Source organism: Pseudorasbora parva, chromosome 16 (assembly GCF_024679245.1).
Source record: "Pseudorasbora parva isolate DD20220531a chromosome 16, ASM2467924v1, whole genome shotgun sequence".
NCBI lineage: Eukaryota > Metazoa > Chordata > Actinopteri > Cypriniformes > Gobionidae > Pseudorasbora > Pseudorasbora parva.
The window spans coordinates 12,889,742-12,911,798 of NC_090187.1; the positions used below are offsets into that span (position 1 = coordinate 12,889,742).

Sequence of the window (22,057 nt, forward strand, 5' to 3'; positions counted from 1 at the left end):
CATGTTGCTAATTGACCTAACAAGTTGCACATTTGTCCTCCAGCTGTTTCTTATATGTAAATGTAACTTTTACAGCCTCTGTAGCTCACATGAAATCCAAAATGAGACAGTATTTGGCAAGACATTTCAAAATGTCTCCCTTTCAACATTTGATATGTTATTTGATATGTTATTGTGAATAAAATATAGGTTTATGGGATTTGTAAATTATTGCATTCCTTTTTTATTCACAATTTGTACAGTGTCCTACATTTTTGGAATCGGGTTTGTACCTATCTAATGTTTATTAAATTTACATCCTTATTACATTTGATATACTTCATAGCCATTGTTACTATCATCGCCATTCTCACCATCATCATCTCAATCATTGTCACCATCAACATAATCATCAATTCACATTCACCATCTTCATTGCTCTCTACATTCACTTTCTCACCTCAAATGTTTTGTTGTTTCAGAGTCTGAGTGGATATCAGAGCTGGTGGAACCTGTGGTCACATCCAGAGTTGCAGACCCTCACCATAAAGCCAGTGATTCTAACATATACCTATCTGAGCAGGAAAACACAGCTCCACTCAGTAGACCTTCACCTATAGCTGTGGACACACAACAAGAACAGCCAGGCATTACTACAACTATCATATCTCAACCTATAACATTTACCAGCAAAACTGTTACCACAACCAGCAGTCCTTTTACAAAAACCCCAGATCAGATTAGCACAACTAAATCATCGGCTGCTAAACGGCACCCTAAAACACCAAGGACCACTATTAGAACTACAACTTCTCTCCCAGAATCTCCCAAGACAACACCTATAATCCCCTCTGCCTCCACCTCACAGAGTGCTAAGTTGGACCCTTCAAGAAGCACTTTAGGTCCTCCAAGAGCTGCTGCTACTGAGGACACACTGCTGAGATGTAACATCACGGATAAGATGTGGATAAAAACAGGTGTGATTATTCATAAGTCACTGAAAATCCCCACTTTGCTTACATTTTAATAACACTTTATTACTGTGGTTCACTTTAGACATTATACTAGCTATATGTTGCAAGTACATGTCAACTAGCAATCATTAAAGGAACTGTATGTAAGAAATGTATTTCAATTAATCATAAAATGGCCACGAAATGTCACTAGACATTAAGAAATCATGTTAATTTCAAATACTTATATCACTGACAACAGTAGTCCAGCCAGGATATTGTCATTTAAAAGTTGTTGTTGAAGCCCTCAACTGATGTTGATGTTGACATGTGTTTTGGCATGAAGCGCCACCATGAAGTCAGTAGTGTTTCGGGATCCGGATTGCCAGATCTGCTCTAGTTACCACAGCTGCAGCTACAAACGTTCCTGCTGATCCTGCAGCCAATCTGGCAACCTTGAGTCAGGGGGGAGAGGGAGAGGGCCAACACCTCTACAGTTATTTGAAAGTGATTGCAGTACCAGTTTTGGCCACAGTCTTACATACAGTTCCTTTAAATATTAGTAGACTTTCACTGAATGTTTGAATGAATCTGCTAACGCTTTATTTTGGTCCCCTAAGAGACATTTTATTGACTATAAGTAACTGCAACTACAAGTCAACTTATTCTGCTTACTTGAACCTCTAACCCTAACCTAACAGTCTACTACAGTCTACTGATGTTGTTGCAAACTTATAGTTAGAATGTATGAAGTGGACCATCAAAATAAAGTTTAACCATTTTTTTCTCATTATATTTATGGTTTGGTTAAAATCCTGCATTTTGATTTTATATTAATAAAAAAAAATGTTTTCCTAAAAGTGAAAAAAAAAAAATACAAAAAGATTGTACTTTTTCGTGTTTAGTCGAGACCAGCTCATTCAAGTAAAAAACTGAGATCAGAAAGGTCGAATCCAAGTTTTGGACTGTCTTGTCTCGAGTAGAACAATATTCAGTATCATTTGTGACTACTGCTGTCATTCATGCTTACCTTGATTAAATCATCTGTACAGTTACTGTCAATTAAGTAAGGACTAGTTGACGACGGGTCAACGTGAAGCGGAGTGGCCATTATATCTTGGGTGTGCAATATTTTCTAATAATTTAACGGCCCGGAGTCAATTATTCTGCTTATACTACAGTTACCACATCTCAAGACATCGGTCCGATGATATATTTAAAGGGATTCGTCTGGTTTTTGTACTAAAATCTAGCCTGACGTGGTCATACTCAATTCTAGTCAGAATATGAGTCTGAAACTGCTCCATTGGGCTGATATTATGAGGCGTGTTTCAACCAAACCAGGAAAGACATCAATTGGATAGACCTCCAAACCAATCAGAGCAACGAAGCGACGCATTGTCAAATGTCAACAGACAGAGCTCAACTGCACTGTGTTGCCAAGTCCGCGTTTTTTTCCGCGGTTGTTTTCTATGTCCAAGGGTTGAAGCGACTATTATGTGATATATAGACCCATGAGTGCTAATTTTAGCTGGCAACCTTGCCAAAATAACACGTTTTACCCCCCAAACACCATTTTCCCCCCGGAGAACCCCCCAAAAAGTTTAGGGCTAGTAGTTGGCGGATTTTGTTGTAAAAACTTGGCAACCCTGTCTGCACACGCGCTGGAATAAACAATCTTTGCCGGTGTTGTAAAAAAATAAAATAACGTATTGATACACAGAGTATTTACCCAACATGATCATCATCTTTGAGAGAAATGATGAAGGTGAATGCATATACAAACAAGCTCTCCGTTTAGGATTCGAGTAAATATAATCGAAGCTCCTTTGATGACGTGTATGATTAGGTTACTGTTTATAATCTGTCCGTCATCGTCTAAAGCCCGCCCTGATGATTTCATTGGTCCGAACAGTTTCTGTTCGGAGATAATTACTCCTCTATGGAGCAATGCCAGACCGAATTGCCCGACCTAAAAATGTTGTGGGCGGGGCTAATTTCGGCTGGCATCCAGGCTAACTAAAATCGCTATTGTGAGTAGAACTATTTATTTCATGTCTCATCCAACAGCTCTTTTGCTAGTTCCGAGATGTCAATTTAAAGTTGGTAACAGAGCCTTGAGCTGTTGATATCAATCTACTGCAGTTATTAATGAAGTTATTAGGAGAGAGAGAGAGAGAGAGAGAGAGAGAGAGAGAGAGAGAGAGAGAGAGAGAGAGAGAGAGAGAGAGAGAGAGAGAGAGAGAGAGAGAGAGCTTTTGCGAGTTAGGCTACCTCTGTGTGTCTCTAAACAGCGCTGTTATGATGTCGTGTAGCCTTTAAGTTGCTTTATGTTGTTTTTTAGTCCTTTAATTTCCGCTATTACAGTTTACTATAAGTGATATGGAACTGTAATGCGGTCAAGAGAGCTGCCTGGAACTACGTTCGCTGTACATTTCCCAGAAAATAATTGCACACCTCAGAACGTTCATGAGCCAATGAGATTCAAGCATTCAACGCCCCATAGTATAATGTATAATAATGAATAATTAATTCTATTTGTTATCATGACAGTTCGTGTATGAGCTCAAGAATTAACTTCAAAGAGCATATTTCCATTGTCTTCACTTGTATCCGAGCCTCTTTTTGTCTCAGTCTTGACTTGGATGAGTTTTTCTTGACGAGAACACTGCTGTAAATTTTCAGTAAGCAATATAAATACTGTAAGTGTATGCAAGTGCCTTAAAATATTACCTTACACAAATGTACCATGGTAAACATAGTTCCGGCAAAGTATCACAGTTAAATCTGGAGAACTGGATGAGATTGAAACGTCATATACAGGTCCTTCTCAAAAAATGTCCATAATGTAATGATAAAAATTAAACTTTCATATATTTTAGATTCATTGCACACCAACTGAGATATTTCAGGTCTTTTATTGTTTTAATACTGATGATTTTTGCATACAGCTCATGAAAACCCAAAATCCCTATCTCAAAAAATTAGGATATCATTAAAAGGTTCTCTAAACGAGCTATTAACCTAATCATCTGAATCAACTAATTAACTCTAAACACCTGCAAAAGATTCCTGAGGCTTTTAAAAACTCCCAGCCTGGTTCATTACTCAAATCCGCAATCATGGGTAAGACTACTGACCTGACTGCTGTCTAGATGGCCATCATTGACACCCTCAAGCGAGAGGGTAAGACACAGAAAGACATTTCTGAACGAATAGGCTGTTCCCAAAGTGCTGTATCAAGGCACCTAAGTGGGAAGTCTGTGGGAAGAAAAAAGTGTGGCAAAAAATGCTGCACAACGAGAAGAGGTTACCGGACCCTGAGGAAGATTGTGGAGAAGGACCGATTCTAGACCATGAGAGACCTGCGGAAGCAGTAGACTGATTCTGGAGTAGAAACAACCAGAGCCACCGTGTGCGGGCATGTCGAGGAAATGGACTACAGGTGCCGCATTCCCCAGGTCAAGCCACTTTGGGCTACAGAGAAGCAGCACTGGAATGTTGCTCAGTGGTCCAAAGTACTTTTTTCGAATGAAAGCAAATTCTGCATGTCATTCGGGAAATCAAGGTGCCAGAGTCTGGAGGAAGACTGGGGAGAAGAAAATGCCAAAATGCCTGAAGTCCAGTGTCAGGTACCCACAGTCAGTGATGGTCTGGGGTGCCATGTCAGCTGCTGGTGTTGGTCCACTGTGTTTTATCAAGGGCAGGGTCAATGCAGCTAGCTATCAGGAGATTTTGGAGCACTTCATGCTTCCATCTGCTGAAAAGCTTTATGGAGATGAAGATTTCGTTCTTCAGCACGACCTGGCACTTGCTCACAGTGCCAAAACCACTGGTAAATGGTTTACTGACCATGGTATTACTGTGCTCAATTGGCCTGCCAACTCTCCTGACTTGAACCCCATAGAGAATCTGTGGGATATCGTGAAGAGAACGTTGAGAGACGCAAGACCCAACACTCTGGATGAGCTTAAGGCCGCTATCGAAGCATCCTGGGCCTCCATAACACCTCAGCAGTGCCACAGGCTGATTGCCTCCATGCCACGCCGCATTGAAGCAGTCATTTCTGCAAAAGGATTCCCGACCAAGTATTGAGTGCATAAATGAACATAATTATTTGAAGGTTGACTTTTTTGTATTAAAAACACTTTTCTTTTATTGGTGGGATGTAATATGCTAATTTTTTGAGATAGGAATTTTGGGTTTTCATGAGCTGTATGCGAAAATCATCAGTATTAAAACAATAAAAGACCTGAAATATTTCAGTTGGTGTACAATAAATCTAAAATATATGAAAGTTTAATTTTTATCATTACATTATGGAATATAATGAACTTTTATCACATATGCTAATATTTTGAGAAGGACCTGTACAACTGGAGAAGTTGTCTGGTAGTCATATTACAGTATATGCCCTGACAGATTGAAATGATTGAAATTTCATTTGATTAGATTAGAAACGTAAAACTTATATTCTTTAAAGCAACTACAATAACTCTTCATTTTTCTGTCTATGACAGTGTTGTCCGTACAGTTACGAAGGAGTCGTCTAGACAGTATTTTGAAGCAGAATCTCCCTCGAGGGTTTACTCAAGCTCTGAAGAAGGCCTTGAACGACAGCACGGTTCAGGCTAAGGTTCAGCTATCAAATATGCACAAACACAAATTACATTCTGCTTATAAGTCATATTTGCTGTCTTGCTAAAACTTTCACCAGACCTAGCCACTGAATTTAACCACTCCACAAATTCCTTCAATCACACATCCCTCTCTTTGAAATATCCCTCTCTTAATGCAAGCAAACCTAGACTACAGGAGTTTTAATAGACCATTTTTTAACCATTCACCTTAAGCTATAAATTCCATGCAATTTATCATAATTGAACTGTAGGAAAATTATGTTTTGACACTGTTTGTCTGATGGGGTAAGACCATAGACTATAAAAAAAATATGGGTGTAGTGTCCGTGACGTCACCCATAGGATTCCGATAAGCCGTTCTGAAGCTTAAAGTAGGGGTGAGCTGAGCATTGCCATCTTGCGAGCGCGTCATCTTGTGTCACTCCCGGATAACAGAAAATGGGCAAAAAAGCGGGATGTGGGTGGAGCTGAGGTGACGCAATGACTACAGATGGTGGATAAATGGCTATCCACCTGTCACTCAATGTAACCACACCCTTAATTATGCAGAAAGTAAGGCTTTATATAACGTAAATTAATTAATTATATAAAAATACACTCACCTCACAGTTGTCATGAGGGTCAAATTTAGCTGTATAGACCAAAACCACAATTTGTACCAGGCTGTAAACATGTTTTTTTTTGTTCTGCTGTAAAGTTGGGAATTTTAACATGAGGCTCAATGAGATTCTGCTCCCTTATGGAGCCTGTGTGGCCCTAGTGGCCAGCTGAGGAATTGCAGTTTACATTACTTCCGTATTGGCTTCAAGAGAGATCGCGGGAGGATGCCGCTTGGGTAAGACACATGATAAATTGGGTGGAAATGGAAGTGTATGTAGTGTCCAACCAAAACGATGGGGGTTCCCCTTTGTAGCCACACCCCCTGACATACAGGTATATAAGGCGCTGACACAGTCTGAATGTAAAGCTGAGTTGGCAGCAATGCTTACCTGGGCCACCCACAGGCACTGGATGAGAGTGGAATTCCCCACCCTGTGCTGAGTGTTCACAGTTGGATGGTTTCTGGGTTCGGGGCCCGTCTCATAGCCGTGCCCCACCCTGGTGCCTTTCTTCCTGGAAGTGCATGAAGAGCTCACAAAGTATGGAAGGTAGATACTGACAAAATCCACTTCTTTGGCCTCATGACCCTTGATGCTGGGGCGGCCAGGGGCCACACGGAAGTTCCCCAGGTGAGCATGTGTTCTAGTTGCACACATGCTCATACCCACAGAACGCTGCCACCTGGTGGAATTCTCCTAACTTCCTTCCATGAACTGTAAGACTACTTCCTCCCATGGGATGAAGGGTTAAGCCCAATTTATACTTCTGCATCAAGTGGAAGCAGAAGGTATGCTGTGCCATATGCATAGACGCGTTACATACGGCATACCCTTCGCCGTACCCTGACGTGCACCTCTCCAAAAATGTAACAACGCATCAATTCTATGCGGACCGCAAACGCCGTGATTGGTCTGCCAGAACCCCTCCCTCAGATCTATAAATAAAAAAAATATGCTTTAGGAGAGCGTGTGTCCAGAAATTATAGTTTCATCTGCTATATAACACAATATTTTGTAGTGCTGATATTCTTTATGTTATTGAATGAATATAAGTATATATAAGTATAGTTAGTATAGTTGTAATAAGTATAGTTGATTTATTTTCTGATTAAAACAAAAGATTTTAAATTAGATTTTAATCTTGCCACAGGAGGTCACACGCCAGTGTACCTTTTTTGCCGGTCCCAAGCCAGGATAAATAGAGAGGGTTGTGTCAGGAAGGGCATCTGATGTAAACATTTTGCCAAATTCATTATGCGAATCACGAATATGACTTCCATACCGGATCGGTTGGGTCCCGGGTTAACAACAACCGCCATCAGTGCCATTGACCTACAGGGCACCGGTGGACATTGGGCTACTGTTAGTCTAAGAAGGAGAGGAGGAAAGTGTGTTAGAGGAGGAAGGCGTTTCCGTAGGCAGCGAGAGAAGAGGAAAAGCAGGAGTTTAGGACTGAAAGTAGGGACTTTTTGAAATGTTGGTAAAGGCAGAGAACTGGTAGATATAATGCAGAGGAGGAAAGTTGAAATTCTGTGTGTCCAGGAGACCAGGTGGAAAGGGAGCAAGGTTAGAAGCATTGGAGCAGGGTTTAAACTGTTTTATAATGGTGTGGACAGGAAGAAAAATGGAGTTGGAGTGATCCTGAAGGAGGAGTTTGTGAAGAATGTTCTGGAGGTAAAGAGAGTGTCAGATAGGTTGATGAGTCTTAAGCTGGATATTGAAGGTGTGATGTTGAATGTTGTTAGTGCCTATGCTCCACAAGTAGGTTGTGATGAGCCAATCCTAGGCTCCGCCCTCACCTACATTCAACACGCACCCAAGAGTGAGACAGGGAATCCATGAACCGTGACAGGAGTTGAGACAAGCTTTAGGTGGTCAAGAAGAGCTTCTACAGCCAAAGTGATCAGGGAGACAGGTAGAAAGGTGCTAGGTGTGTCATCTGGAAGGAGGAAAGAACACAAGGAGATTTGGTGGTGGAATGAGGAAGTCCAGGAGAGTATCCAGAGGAAGAGGTTAGCTAGGAAGAAGTGGGACAGTGAGAGGACAGAGGAAAGTAGAGAGGAATACAGGGTGATGCAGCGTGAGGTTAAGATAGAGGTGGCAAAGGCCAACCAGAAAGTGTATGAGGACATGTATGCAATGTTAGATAGTAAGGAAGGTTAGAGGGATGTGTATCGGTTGGTGAGGCAGAGGGATAGAGATGGAAAGGATATGCAGCAGGTTAGAGTGATTAAAGATAGAGATGAAAATGTTTTGACAGGTGACAGGAGGGTGAGGGAAAGATGGAAGGAGTACTTTGAGGAACTGATGAATGAGGAAAATGACAGGGAGAGAAGAGTTGTAGAGGCAAATATTGTTGAGCAGGAAGTATTAGAAAGGGTGAAGTTAGGAGAGCTTTGAAGAGGATGAAGAGAGGAAAGGCAGTTGGTCCTGATGATATACCAGTGGAGGTATGGAAGTGTCTAGGAGAAATGGCAGTACAGTTTTTAACTAGGTTGTTCAACGAGGTTTTAGAGAGTGAGAGGATGCCTAAAGAATGGAGAAGAGTTTTGGTGCCGATTTTTAAGAACAAGGGAGATGTGCAGAGTTGAAACTACAGAGGTATTAAGCTGATGAGCCATGCACTGAAGTTGTGAGAAAGAGTAGTAGAAGCAAGGCTAAGGGGAGAAGTGGATATTTGTGAGCAGCAGTATGGTTTCAGAAAGTGCACTACAGATGCATTATTTGCTTTGAGAAGTTAATGGAGAAGTACAGAGAGGGTCAGAAAGAGCTGCATTGTGTCTTTGTATATTTAAAGAAAGCATATTACAAGAGAGGAGCTGTGGTATTGTATGAGGAGGTTTGGAGTGGCATGATAAGTATGTTAGAGTGGTACAGTATATGTATGAGAGCAGTAGGACAGTAGTAAGGTATGCTGTAGGTGAGACAAAGGACTTCACGGTGAAGGTGTGACTGCATCAAGGATTAGCTCTGAGCCCCTTCTTGTTTCCGGTGGTGATGGACAGGCTGACAGATGAGGTCAGACAGGAATCTCCATGGACTATGATGTTTGCGGATGACATTATGATCTGTAGTGAGAGCAGGGAGCAGGTGGAGGAAAGTCTAGAGAGGTGGAGGTTTGCTCTGGAGAGAAGAGGAATGAAGGTTAGTTGCAGCAATACAGAATACATGTGTGTGAATGAGAGAGAACCAAGTGGAACAGTGAGGTTACAGGGAGAAGAGGTAAAGAAGGTGCAGGATTTTAAGTACTTAGGGTCAACAGTCCAGAGCAATGGAGAGTGTGGAAAAGAGGTGAATAAACGTGTGCAGGCAGGTTGGAATGGGTGGATAAAAAGTGTCAGGTCTGTTGTGTGATTAAAGAGTACCAGCAAGAATGAAAGGAAAGGTGTACAGGACAGTAGTGAGACCAGCCATGTTGTATGGTTTGGAGACAGTTGCACTGAGGAAAAGACAGGAGGAAGAGCTAGAGGTAGCAGAGCTGAAGATGTTGAGGTTCTCTTTGGGAGTGATGAGGATGGATAGGATCAGAAATGAGTACATCAGAGGGACAGCACATGTGAGATGTTTTGAAGACAAAATAAGAGAGGCCAGGTTGAGATGGTTTGGACATGTTCGGAGGAGGGAGAGTGAATGTAGGATGCTGAGGTTAGAGCTGCCAGCTGTCAAGAGGAGGACCAACGAGGAGGTTTATGGATGTAGTGAAGGAGGACATGAAGGTAGTTGGTCTGAGAGAAGAGCATACAGATGATAGGACTAGATGGAGGCAGATGATTCGCTGTGGCAACCCCTGAAGGGAACAGCCGAAAGAAAAAGATTTGAATCACTGATTGTGTATATCAAGAACAAGGACACATCACAATGGGAGTATTTTGTTTAGTGATTTCAACGGAATGAATAGTCTCCGCAACAGAAGCGCTAGTCAGTGCATGAGCTCTGCATGATTTCACAAATGCATTCAGTGCCAGATCGCCTCATGTTAATTTACTATTCAACTAGAGATGCTTCATTTGTATTACATACAACAACTCAACTCAAGAAAAGCCGCTCTCTGCCACCAACACTGCTGATACTTTGGGTTCCAAGCTCACTTATTCTCTTATACTTATAAACAAGTCACTTTTTCAGCTTTTGCCTTGAAACTGGGGTTACCATCAGCATGTCCACTAGCAGCCTGCATGTGTAATTGCACAATGGAAAACAACGCAGAAATACAAATGAAAACCAATGCGTAACTTGAGGCATAGAGGATACGGCGTAGGTCCTCTGCCCTGCATACCATGGACTATTCCTTTCGGACCCCAAAACCAGAAATTTTAAAAATAGTCCTGCCCGCGCTCCTTCCTATAATGGCAGTGGATAGCGACCAGGTTAAAACATTACAAAAAATATACAAAAGTATGTGTAATAAAGTTTGTCGATGGGAAGCGAGGATGGAGGCGGGAACCGGCGAACGTTTAAAAAAGTCAAACAGTCAAAACACTGAGTTCGGCCGTTACTCTGTGCACGTTCCTGTAATGACTAGTACGAACCGTCAGCAGGCGGGGCGCTCATACTCATGCACTGTTGTCATGACAACCAGTACACAATATTCATTTCAGGATGTTTTATTATTAGTATTGTATTATTTATTATCATATACTGTATAGAAATGACATTTAGACTGTATAGAAAAGACGTCACATTTTTTTCTTCTTTTCTATTGAGTCTGATTTCTCAAAATGTTGTGTGTGTGTTTATCTTGGGTGCCATGACAACAGTGCATGAGCATGAGCTCCACGCCTGCTGACGGTTCCTACTAGTCATTACAGGTGCGCACAGAGTAACGGTCGAGCTCAGTGTTTTGACTGAATAATAGTTAATGTCTCCCAAAACTTTATAGTGTGCCTCCTGGACACTTTCTATATATATAGGACGTGTCTCACTGTATAATTGCGTCAAACTTTTGTATAATTTTTGTAATGTTTTAACCTGGCCGCTATCCACTGCCATTATATGAAGGACACCTGCAGGACATTTTTGCTTTTGAGGTCCGAATGTGATAGAAGGACATAGGGCATTGAATCAACAGCAGGGTGAGTAAACGATGGCTTTGATTTCATTTCAGGGTGAACTAAGAATTTGGGAGTTAACATGGATTCGGCTTTTGTTTTAGAAAAACAGGTCACTAGTGTTGTTAAGTCTGGATTTTATCACTCATTTCTGTCCTTTAAGGACCTGGCAACTGTTCATTCATTTGTATCATCACCCATTGGTCACCAAAAGGTGATAGAGCCTTCTCTGTGGCTACTCCACGCTTATGGAACCCTATTCAAATGCACATTAAATCTTCCCCATCTGTGCTTTTAAGTCTAGTTTGAAGTCATATCTTTTTAGTATGGCTTTTAGAACTGATTAGAGTGAACTTGGTTTCATTTTGTTTGTGTGACTGTATGTAATTGCTTTTTTGTATTAATTAGGCTGGAAAGCACTTTGGGTAATGGCAGTTGTTTAATATGTGCTATAGAAATAGCATTTGTATTGTATTGTATAAAACAAAGTGAATAAAACAGGAATACATTTTGCTGATAGCAGTGTTTATTTGCATGGACTGTCTGCATTAATGAACTTGATTTCCTAGAGAAAATTATGCAATTCAAGTAACAAACATATTTCGGCCACATAATCCGTGCTAATTTGCTCTGAGTAACTCTCGATCATACAGGCTGGTTCTGACTATAGGGTGTGGAGGATGTAGCAAAAAAACTGTAAAAACTGCAAAAAAATCTGGCACACTTTACTGGGACTGCACAGCACCACTTCTGTCCACACACTCATTATTTGATGAATTCAATCTATGAGGTCTGTTGTAGTCCCTTAACCTGCAATAATTCACAATGCAATAAATGCAAAAATAATGCAATAAAAAACGAGACATTGTGTTACAACTCCTCTTTTTGCGATCAAGCAAATACTTTCAAGCAGTCATTCCCAAACAGCACTGATGCAGAAAACACCTGGCCGATTACATCAGAGATGGCAGTGAAAAAATTGTGACTCACGTTCAGTTTTTAGTAAATTATGAATTCCAGTGTGTAGAGAACATATTTAACTTTACATGTATTTCACAATGCATAAACATTTTAAATGAGTGCCATACTACTGAATGCAACTTTAATATACATGTTTCTTCTAAATGTATTCACCTTCCTCAGATTGAGAGCATCTCCAGTGTGCCTAATGTGACAGTCGGTTACTATGTGACCCGTGGAGAGATGGTGTACACTGCCTCAGTGGTGGTGGAGGCTCTTAGCATCTATGGTATTGAGAGATTGATGGCGGACATCCGGCAGTTTGTGCCGCTGGTGCAGGCGATTCCCATCCCAGCAGTCCCCTGGAAACCCAGCCCTGCCATCTCATTGATGCTGAAGACAGGTCAGGCTCACTGCTCAATCTCTGTCATCTAACTAATGTGGAACATGCCACCGTTTTTAGAAATAGGGCTTATTCAACTTCTTTTATAAATTTAGATATGTGGGCAAATGCATCTTTGTCTCAGTGCATGCATTGTTTTAGTTTGGCAGGGTCGCCGCTAGCTTAGCTTAGCATAATGAATGGAATCCTATGTTGCCAGCTAAAATGTCCTGAGTAAAAGTGATCCAAAAAAAAACCCAAAACACTCACCTAATTACTTCTTGTGGCCTTGGAATACAAATAGTGATGCAGGTTAAGACGAGGCGATTTCCTAGGCATATATTGATTGGGACTATATTATGGGGAAGCACAGGCGAAACACTGCTACTTGGGCGCAGAGATCTCTCGGCTCTCATCCTCACATCCTTCGGCTGTTGAGCGATCGCAATGTTTTGCATGATATCTCTGCCCCCAAGTAGAACTGGATAACAAGGAACTAAACAAGATACAGATGATCAACATAATAAGTAACCATATAAACAAATTTGGACCTAATCAAAAAAGCAAGGAACTTTAATTAGGGTTGGGTACCGAAACCCACCCAGAGGAAAAAACTATTTGCTCATTGGTTGCTTTTTCTAAGCTCAGGAGACATAGTTGTGATTCTCCCATATTTGGGCATTCTCATTATTGTGTTTTTTTTTTTCCTTTCTTTTTTTATGACATTGGGTTTTTTCATCTTTAATGGAAAGGACCGTACGATAAGCAACCAGAAACAATGGGAGAGGTGAGAAGGGAACAGGAGCTGGAAAGTATACCTTTAACTGGGACTTGAACTCGTGCTGTCTGAGGTGCTGCTGTGCCTCAATGTTGATGTGCTGTCCACAAGGCTATGGCTCTGACAGAGCTTTCCCTAAGCTCATGATAATAAGGGCTTATTACCTCTTATATGTCTCATTTAGGTATGACTTTGTCAAGTTCCTGAGTTACTATGCAATTATGCTAAGTAGTAGTTATTTGGTTAAACTAAGGGCAATCAATCTTAGTTTTCCAATTTAAATTAAATTAATTTAACTGACTTAAATAAGTTATTACCAGGCTTGGGGAAAAATATTCTTGACTACCTTTTAAGATTAGTCTAAGAAGTTTTTCAACCAACCCCAGATGTCTTAAATTTTATTTTAGGATAAACTTACATTTTACATTTTTACTAATATTGTAAATACTAAAACTTTCATTCAAAAAGCATTATGTGTTTCAGAATATCAAGGTTTATTCATTAAAATTGATCTTCAATGCCCAGAAATTAATATGCAGTGCTTATTCCAAACAATAATCAGACAAGTGTATGGTGTTTAGTCTAGATCAATTATTTCTTTATAACACAAGTAATACTATAGTGTACCAGTGCTTCACAGCTGCTGCTTAACTTTTTTGTTCTTCGTTTAACATTAGACATTTTATCTTGTACAACCCATTTTGCATGCATGTAAACATAGGTTGATTTGTCTCCTTTAAAGATTTAGAAGAGATCTCAACAACATCACACACTGTGCTCAGACTTTTCTCCTTAGTGAGAATCACTGGAGCTCTCACACCTGTCTTCTCTGAAGATTCATAAGAGATCTCAACATCACACACTGTGCTCAGACTTTTCTCCTTAGTGAGAATCACTGGAGCTCTCACACCTGTCTTCTCTGAAGATTCATAAGAGATCTCAACATCACACACTGTGCTCAGACTTTTCTCCTTTGGTGAGAAACACTGGAGCTCTCACACACGTCTTCTCTGAAGATTCATAAGAGATCTCAACATCATAACATACTGTGCTCTGATTTTTCTCCTTAGCGCGAAACACTGGAGCTCTCACACCTGTCTTCTCTGAAGATTCATAAGAGATCTCAACATCATCACATACTGTGCTCAGATGTTTTTCTCCTCAGTAAGACTCTGAAGCTCTCACATTTGTCTCCTCTAAAGTTTAGAAGAGATCTCAACAACACACTGTGCTCTGACTTTTCTCATAAACTCTGAACCTCTCACATTTATCTCCTCTATAGTTTTAGAAGAGACCTCAGAAAATAAGGGTAATTGTTGACACAATAAGAAAGCTGTACAGCATAGGGCACATCATTTGTTTGACAAATGTGGGAGTGCCAGAGTCTTTAACTAAGGAGAATATTCTAAACACAATGTGTGATGTTATTGAGATATTTTATGAAACTTTAGAGGTGACAAAAGTGAGAGTATCTAGCTGAGGAGAAAAGTTTGAGCAAAGTGTGTGATATTTCTTGAGATCTCTTCTGAAACTTTAAAGGAGACAAATATGGGCAATCCAGTCTTTCTAGCCAAGGGAACAAATCCAAGCACAGTGTGTGATGTGGTTGAGATCTCTTCTGAAACTTTAGAGGAGACAAATATGAGCCACCCAGTCTCTCAAGCCAATCCGAGCACAGTGGGTGATGTTACTGAGATCTGCTATAAAGCTTTAGATGACATAAATGTGAGAGTGTGAGCGTCTCTGGTTAAGGAGAATAATCTGAGCACAGTGAGTGATGTTACGAAGATCTCATATAAAGCTTCAGAGGAGATAAATGTGAGAATGTAAGCGTCTCTGGTTAAGGAGAATAATCTGAGCACAGTGGGTGATGTTGCTGAGATCTCTTATGAAGCTTTAAATGAGATAAATGTGAGAGTGTGAGTGTCTCTGGTTAAGGAGAATAATCTGAGCTCAGTGAGTGATGTTACTGAGATCTCTTATGAAGCTTTAGAGGAGATAAATGTGAGAGTGTGAGTATCTCTGGTTAAGGAAAATAATCTGAGCACTGTGAGTGATGTTACGGAGATCTCATATAAAGCTTCAGAGGAGATAAATGTGAGAATGTAAGCGTCTCTGGTTAAGGAGAATAATCTGAGCAGTGCGAAATGTTACCGAGATCCCTTATGATACTTCAGAGTAGACAAACATGAGAGAATGTCATTTTTTGTCTCAAGAGAAACATGTGAGAAGCAGGAGACTTAGCCTTATGTCTCAATTTTATGTTCACTTGATCTCATTTCTGTCTAGGAGAAAGATGTAAGTTGAGAAGGAGAGCTCATGTTTGATTTTCCTTTCCTCTGGGCAGTGCCAATATAGCACTGGTACCTATATAACCGGTATGTACTGGACCGAATCAGAACGCAGATTTTGGTGCCTCATTTCAGTGCCATCAAGCGTGCTTTCACGCATTTTTGGCTGTCGCTGAGCCAGAGACAGAAGCGCTCAGCGCTCATCACATATCACAACGATTCAGTGTTTTCAACCACATCATGTTTATTTTAGGTTTCAGACATTTAAATGCATATAAGTAGCAGCAAAAACACGCTGATGTCTATGGGAGAAACTTTTAATAAATTGTTCAATTTAAAGAATAAAATAAAAAATCGGTTCAGTATTGGTTTTAAAGTATCGGTTTAGGCACATGTACCGTTTTAAAAGTACTGGTTTGGCACCGGAATCGTAAAAAACCCAAACGATACCCAACCCTAAACTTATAGGAACTATAAACATAAATGTCTCAAACGGAATTAGAATATGACAAATTGGTTCTCAAGTGTATTGTAAATTAAATCTCATCATGTGAAGTTGCCATGTTTTATTTGAGAACAGTGGTGAAGATTTTTAGTGAATAATGATTTTTGGTCTGTTCTTCAAAGAAGCAATGTCTTCTCATATAGTGTCTTCTCTGTGCATGTCTTTATGTATTGTGTGTAGTTCTGAGGTTTGTAGGGCCAGGATATGACCTCAGGTCCTGCAGATTTACTCAGATGATGGAGCAGAGACTGGGGAATGCTTTTGCTGAAGCCGAAGCCATAGTGTTGAATTCTCACAGCGGCCTCACTGTACAGGTTGGAAGGCCTTAACTTTCAACTACCTTTATTAACCTTCAAAACTAGTTGTATGTCAAATGAGGTTTGTCAGACTTTATACGTTCGCATTATTTGGAGGAATATTTTTTTTTATCATTCTCTTTCAATTTTTGTCATAATTCTTTAGTTTCTTTCTTCTCTTTCTCACAGATCTTGAGCACATCTCAATCTTTGGGTTCTCCTGCTGTATCTCTGATATATGTCGTGCATAATGGCAGTGTCTGTCTCAATGGCACAACAGCTAGTAACCTCCTTAGCCACCTGACTGCTGAGCTTGTTGGCTACTTCCTGTTTTACCCTCCACTGATCACTGCTGAGCGTAAGTGCTTCCTGGCGTTCCTCACTTATACAAATGATGTAACATTTGCAATTGTTACAATTTGTATTACCTTTTTAGATAGTATACTGTAGTATGGTATTGTATGCAAACCTGAAAAAACTAAGAATATTGCATTATAAATACACGCCACTGATCTGAACTGTCACATGTTAATTAAAACAAACAACCAAAAAATAACTGCATGTTTACAGCTACACTGTGTAACTTTTTTAGCTTATTCTTAGCTAAAAACACTTAGTTCTTTCTAAAATATATGTGCTCATTAATGTATATTTACTTCTTTCACGTAAGAAAGTATTCTCGTAAGTTTATAATATGCCATTGAAAATACATACGGGTGAGGGGTTCGAATGCCGGTCGCCATGTTGGCCCTCCATCTTGAAAGTACATTAGCCAAAGAGGGACATACCCGTAAATTCAAGCTTCGCCTTTCGCGTTTTAACACTCAATGGCACCGTGTCGAATGTGAAGAGGGGGATTGCCATGTTAATCTTGGACTAAATCGGCCACCGTAGGAGTTAAAATGAAATCGGAATTGAGAGGAACTGAAACTAATATTAACTGGATGGTCATATACCTTTTCACCGCTAGATCGGGGAACATATCACACAGTGTAGCTTTTACATTAATGCAAAAAAGTTTTTTAGGACATCTAAACATGATAGAGGCATACTAACATTGATGATTCTCTTCAGAGAGATAAAGCATTTCCTGTTTGGTTTGTGGTCTTCACAGGTTCATGCATACGTGGGCCAGGGAACAGCAGGCACATCAAAGCCAATTACAAGAAAAAATAATTAACAGTAGGGAATCCCAGATACACTTGTGTGTGTGTCTGTGTGGAAAGAAACGGTTCCACTAGCAGCTGTAATGTGATGGAGAGAATATCACACACCTCACTGTCACACTGTTGCTCATGCTGACTGTGAGGTTGTTTGCTTTCTCCCCGCAGTCCATTCTCTTGTCTGCTTTGTCTTTGCTTTTTTGACGTTTTTATTTAACTTTTTATAAAGTGAAATGCATTTATTTAAAGATACTGTCTGCCAGGACAACCGCAACCTCAAATAAGAGAACACTATATAAAACAGCTGATTAGAGATCATGGAAGTTGGAACATTTCTAAAAAACAACGCTTACTATTTATACAAATGCAAATCCTAAAAAATTTAAAAAAAATACCTGCTGTGCCATCTAAGAGAGAGTGAGAAAAAAAGAAGTTATATCGCGCAAGGTTTAAAACATTTCAGTAAACAAGTAATTGTATAAATATAAAATCAAGTAGTAGAAAATGTGTATGATATATCTTAGTTGATATAACTCATCAAAGCTCTGATTTCTGAGAGACACAAAATGACGAAGCGGCTATATTTGATTTGTGATCGTGCTATTCTTAATTAATTAATTAATTAATGTAACACTCATTTGTGCATCATATCATACAAGGTTTAAAACACATACATAGACATAGCAAATAGTAGAAAATGTGTATGATGTAGTATTTTAATTTATATTATTACATGGCTCTGTAAAAATACTTGATTCTGATTGGTCAATTGTGCATTCCAGTGGTATGTTATTCCTAGATAACAACCGGCAAACTAAATAACACACCGCTCATCCGGGTACTACGAGTTCTTGCCTGGTACTACTCATATGCTTAACCTTTCACTCCGCTGTCGTCGACTGTCTGGTGCCATCTTGTGACTGAAAACTAACCAGCACGGGTTACAATGGAAGTAGACTTCAAGGTGTTTTACTCATGATTTACTCACCCTCGAGTCGTCCTAGGTGTATATGACTTTCTTCTTTCAGATGAAAAAAAATCAGAGTTACATTTAAAAAGTCAGGTGGCGAATCCAAGCTTTTTAATGGCAGTAGATGTAGCTCTGTTTTTGAAGTCCATAAAAAATGCATCTGTCCGTCAAATAACGTGCTCCACACGCCCCTGGGGGGTTATTAAAGGTCTTCTCATGCAAATTGATGAGTTTGTGTAAGAAAAATATCCATATTTCAAACTTTATAATTTAGGGGGGGGGGGGGGGGGGGGGGTGAAACACTCAGTTTCAGTCAATCTCATGTCAATCTTGAGTACCTAGTATTGCATCCTTCATATCTCCGAAAAGTCTTTAGTTTTATTATATTTACAAAAGAAATATAGGCTGTACCGTGTCTTTCCGGAAAAAACAGAGCGCCTGGAGGCGTATCGTGTGGGCGGAGCTAAAAAGTGACGAGCGCACAAAGCGATGATGTCCTCAAGTGTGGAGAAACCCTTGCTATCGATCTCAGCTAATACAGATATATGATCCGGAGGCTGAAATAAATTGAATAGGAGAAACAGCAAAAGCAGGACGTTCGTCTCTGTGGTATGTACTGTATTTAGTGGCCTGTCAACATTTGTGTGTCTTTACTCGCAGTTTATGAGGACATGATTCGGTTTATGGACTATTGTATGCGACTAAACCTTAGCAGTAGCAAGCAAAACGGTTTTGCACGTCAGACTAGTGTAACGTTATGTATATAACAACAATAGAGTCCGTTAGCGCATTTGAATGATGAAGCACGCGATCATGTCGTTTACTGATGTTTACTCACGCGACAACAGCATAGACATTTGAAGCAGTTTTACTCACCGGCTGCTTCCAAAGCGGGACCGAACCTTTATCGCTGGGACCGCTCCGTCAAAAACACACTTCTTGGAGTGTGGAGATCCACTTTGCGATGCGACTGAAGCGATGTTGTGAAGCTTCCCGTCATTTCTGCGTTCAAATCGGTTGAAATGCAGCGCTGCCTTCCCGGAATGCTGTGCTGAAGCGTTAAAGTCGCTTGATGTCAAAGTGGAGGAATGAAGTGGAGCGCTGCGTGGACTATAACTGACATAAGTGTTCACGGGCGACTGGATCTGCACCTGAGAGAGTGTTTATGGGCGTGCATTTCCTCTCTCGCTCTAGTCACGTGCGCGCGCACCCTACCAGGAGAAGAGCCCGTACGGCCCATACAAGGACCTTCCGATCTATTAACGTCAAGTCGAGCCATACTCGAAAAAAACTCTCCGAAACTTGTGAGAAACCGGAAGGAGTATTTTTGACACAGAAATACTCTCTCAAACGTCCAACATTAGTTTTTGAAACTTTGTCTATGTTTAGGATGGGAATCCAAGTCTTTAACAGTGTAAAAAGCTCAGTATGCATGCAACAGCATTTCACCCCCCTTTTAAAGTTTTGGCCGATTGCCTTCCGTATTCAATTTATGGGAAACAGTGTTGAAAGTGCCTCTGGTCATCAGATGTAGTGCTGCGTAAGCATCTTGAATTACGAGAAGGCACTTTCAACACTTTTTCCACGGAAGGTGATTGGCCGGAGCTTTGAGTTTTAAATATGGACATTTTTCTTACACAAACGCATTGATTCGCTTCAGAAGCCCCCAGAGCCACGTGGAGCACTTTATTTGATGGACAGGTGTATTTTTTATGGACTTCAAAAACAGAGCCACAACTAACTGCACTTATAATGAGACGTTTAAAGAATCCATTTGTCCATTGTTTATTTATAAAGAATCACGACAATGCATAAAAGGCTCCATTACCTTGTATCTTACACTATCGCCCCGTAGAAGCTGTTTTTGTAAAAATAGGCTAACGATTACGTCATAACCAACGCGACTCTGTCGCACAGTTAAGAAATTACCGTATAGACCTGAGGAGACGCTCATAAACAATCTTTTACTGTCAATGAGGCAGTCGGGGGGACGTGGAGACATAAAGTCTGATAAAGTCAAGGGGGAAGAATGGGGAGAAGCCCATAGTGAGCCAAAAGCAACGGGAGAAAATATTCAAACAACGTGATTCAGATTTTACTTTCCACAACTACTAGAAGACCTACAACTGTCAGACAGGTTGCTTAAGTCACATCTACATCGTTAAGCTCAGTCTGAGCCTGTGCGGTAAGCTCAGCCATCAGGAAGTGAGTGCTTCTTGATTGACCTCATTTTCCGCCGTTGATGTCTATGGGATCGCTCCATTTCTTTTACTGTCTATGGTTTAAAGGAAGTGTATGTAAGATTGTGGCCAAAACTGGTACTGCAATCACTATCCCCTCTCCCCCTCCCCCCTGACTCGAGGTTGCCAGATATGCTGTAGGATCCAGCAGGACCGTTTGTAGCTGCAGCTGTGGTATATGAGCAGATCTGGCAACCGGATGCTGAAACACTACTGACTTCATGATTGGTTGATAGGTGGAGGGTTGAGCTTCAGGCCAAAACACAACATGTCAACATCAGCATCAGTTGAGGGCTGCAACAACAACTTTTAAATGACATTATCCTGGCCGGACTTCTGTTGTCAGTGATATAAGTATTTGAAATGAACATGATTTCTTAATGTCTAGTGACATATCAGGGCAATTTTATGATTAATTGAAATACATTTCTTACATACAATTCCTTTAAGTTATTTCAACTTAAATTATGTTCAACTGACTTAAAAAAAAAAGTTACATCTTGTATAACTAATAAAACAAGTTTAACATTATTAACTTATTTTCATTGATGAGTTAAAACAATGTAAAAACAGATGTTGTCATAACTTATTGAACATATACTTTTTTACAGTGTATGTCTTTCAGCATTAATTTTAACATATTTGGTAAAAAAACACAGCAATAGATAAAGGCTTAAAGTAGTTTGGAACTTTTCTTCGTGAAAGTTTGGAAAAAAAGTTTGGAACTGTTTTTTTGTCGTTCTTCTTTGTGTAAGAGCTAATAAAATATTTAAACTCAAGACAATATTTAATGTCTAATTTACTTGAGACAAGTAGCCGTGTAATAAGTGGCTTTGCGTCAGGTCCTAATCACTGTGTCAGGGTTTATTATGTGATAACAACCGCTGGGTGTACATTATCTCATCTTAGGCTAATTATTGACAAAATTGTATACATGAGGACACAGTGCAGCATCAATGTGTCGTGATACATCCTGATATCGAATTTAACCGAATCGATCGCATGATAATCGAACCGAACTATGAGACCAGTGTAGGTTTACACCCTTATTCTTCATACAAGACACTTAAAGGAACACTCCACCGTTTTTAGAAATAGGGCTTATTCAACTTCTTTCCTAAATTTAGATATGTGGGCAAATCCATCTTTGTCTCAGTGCATGCATTGTTTTAGTTTGGCAGGGTCGCTGCTAGCTTAGCTTAGCATAATGAATGGAATCCATTGTGGCCAGCTAGCATGTCCCATAGTAAAAG

At 40.2% G+C, this 22,057-nt stretch overlaps 1 protein-coding gene across 2 annotated transcripts in view; it reads left to right on the top strand.

The window, feature by feature from the left end:
* kiaa1549lb (KIAA1549-like b) overlaps window positions 1-22,057 on the top strand; it is a 140,333-nt gene that overhangs the window by 44,521 nt on the left and 73,755 nt on the right. For both annotated transcript variants that reach the window (XM_067419686.1, XM_067419685.1), the window contains exons 3-7: window positions 462-956; window positions 5,453-5,568; window positions 12,363-12,582; window positions 16,316-16,449; window positions 16,621-16,789. In XM_067419686.1, coding sequence (XP_067275787.1) covers window positions 462-956; window positions 5,453-5,568; window positions 12,363-12,582; window positions 16,316-16,449; window positions 16,621-16,789 — 1,134 coding nt within the window. The remainder of the gene's footprint in view (window positions 1-461; window positions 957-5,452; window positions 5,569-12,362; window positions 12,583-16,315; window positions 16,450-16,620; window positions 16,790-22,057) is intronic.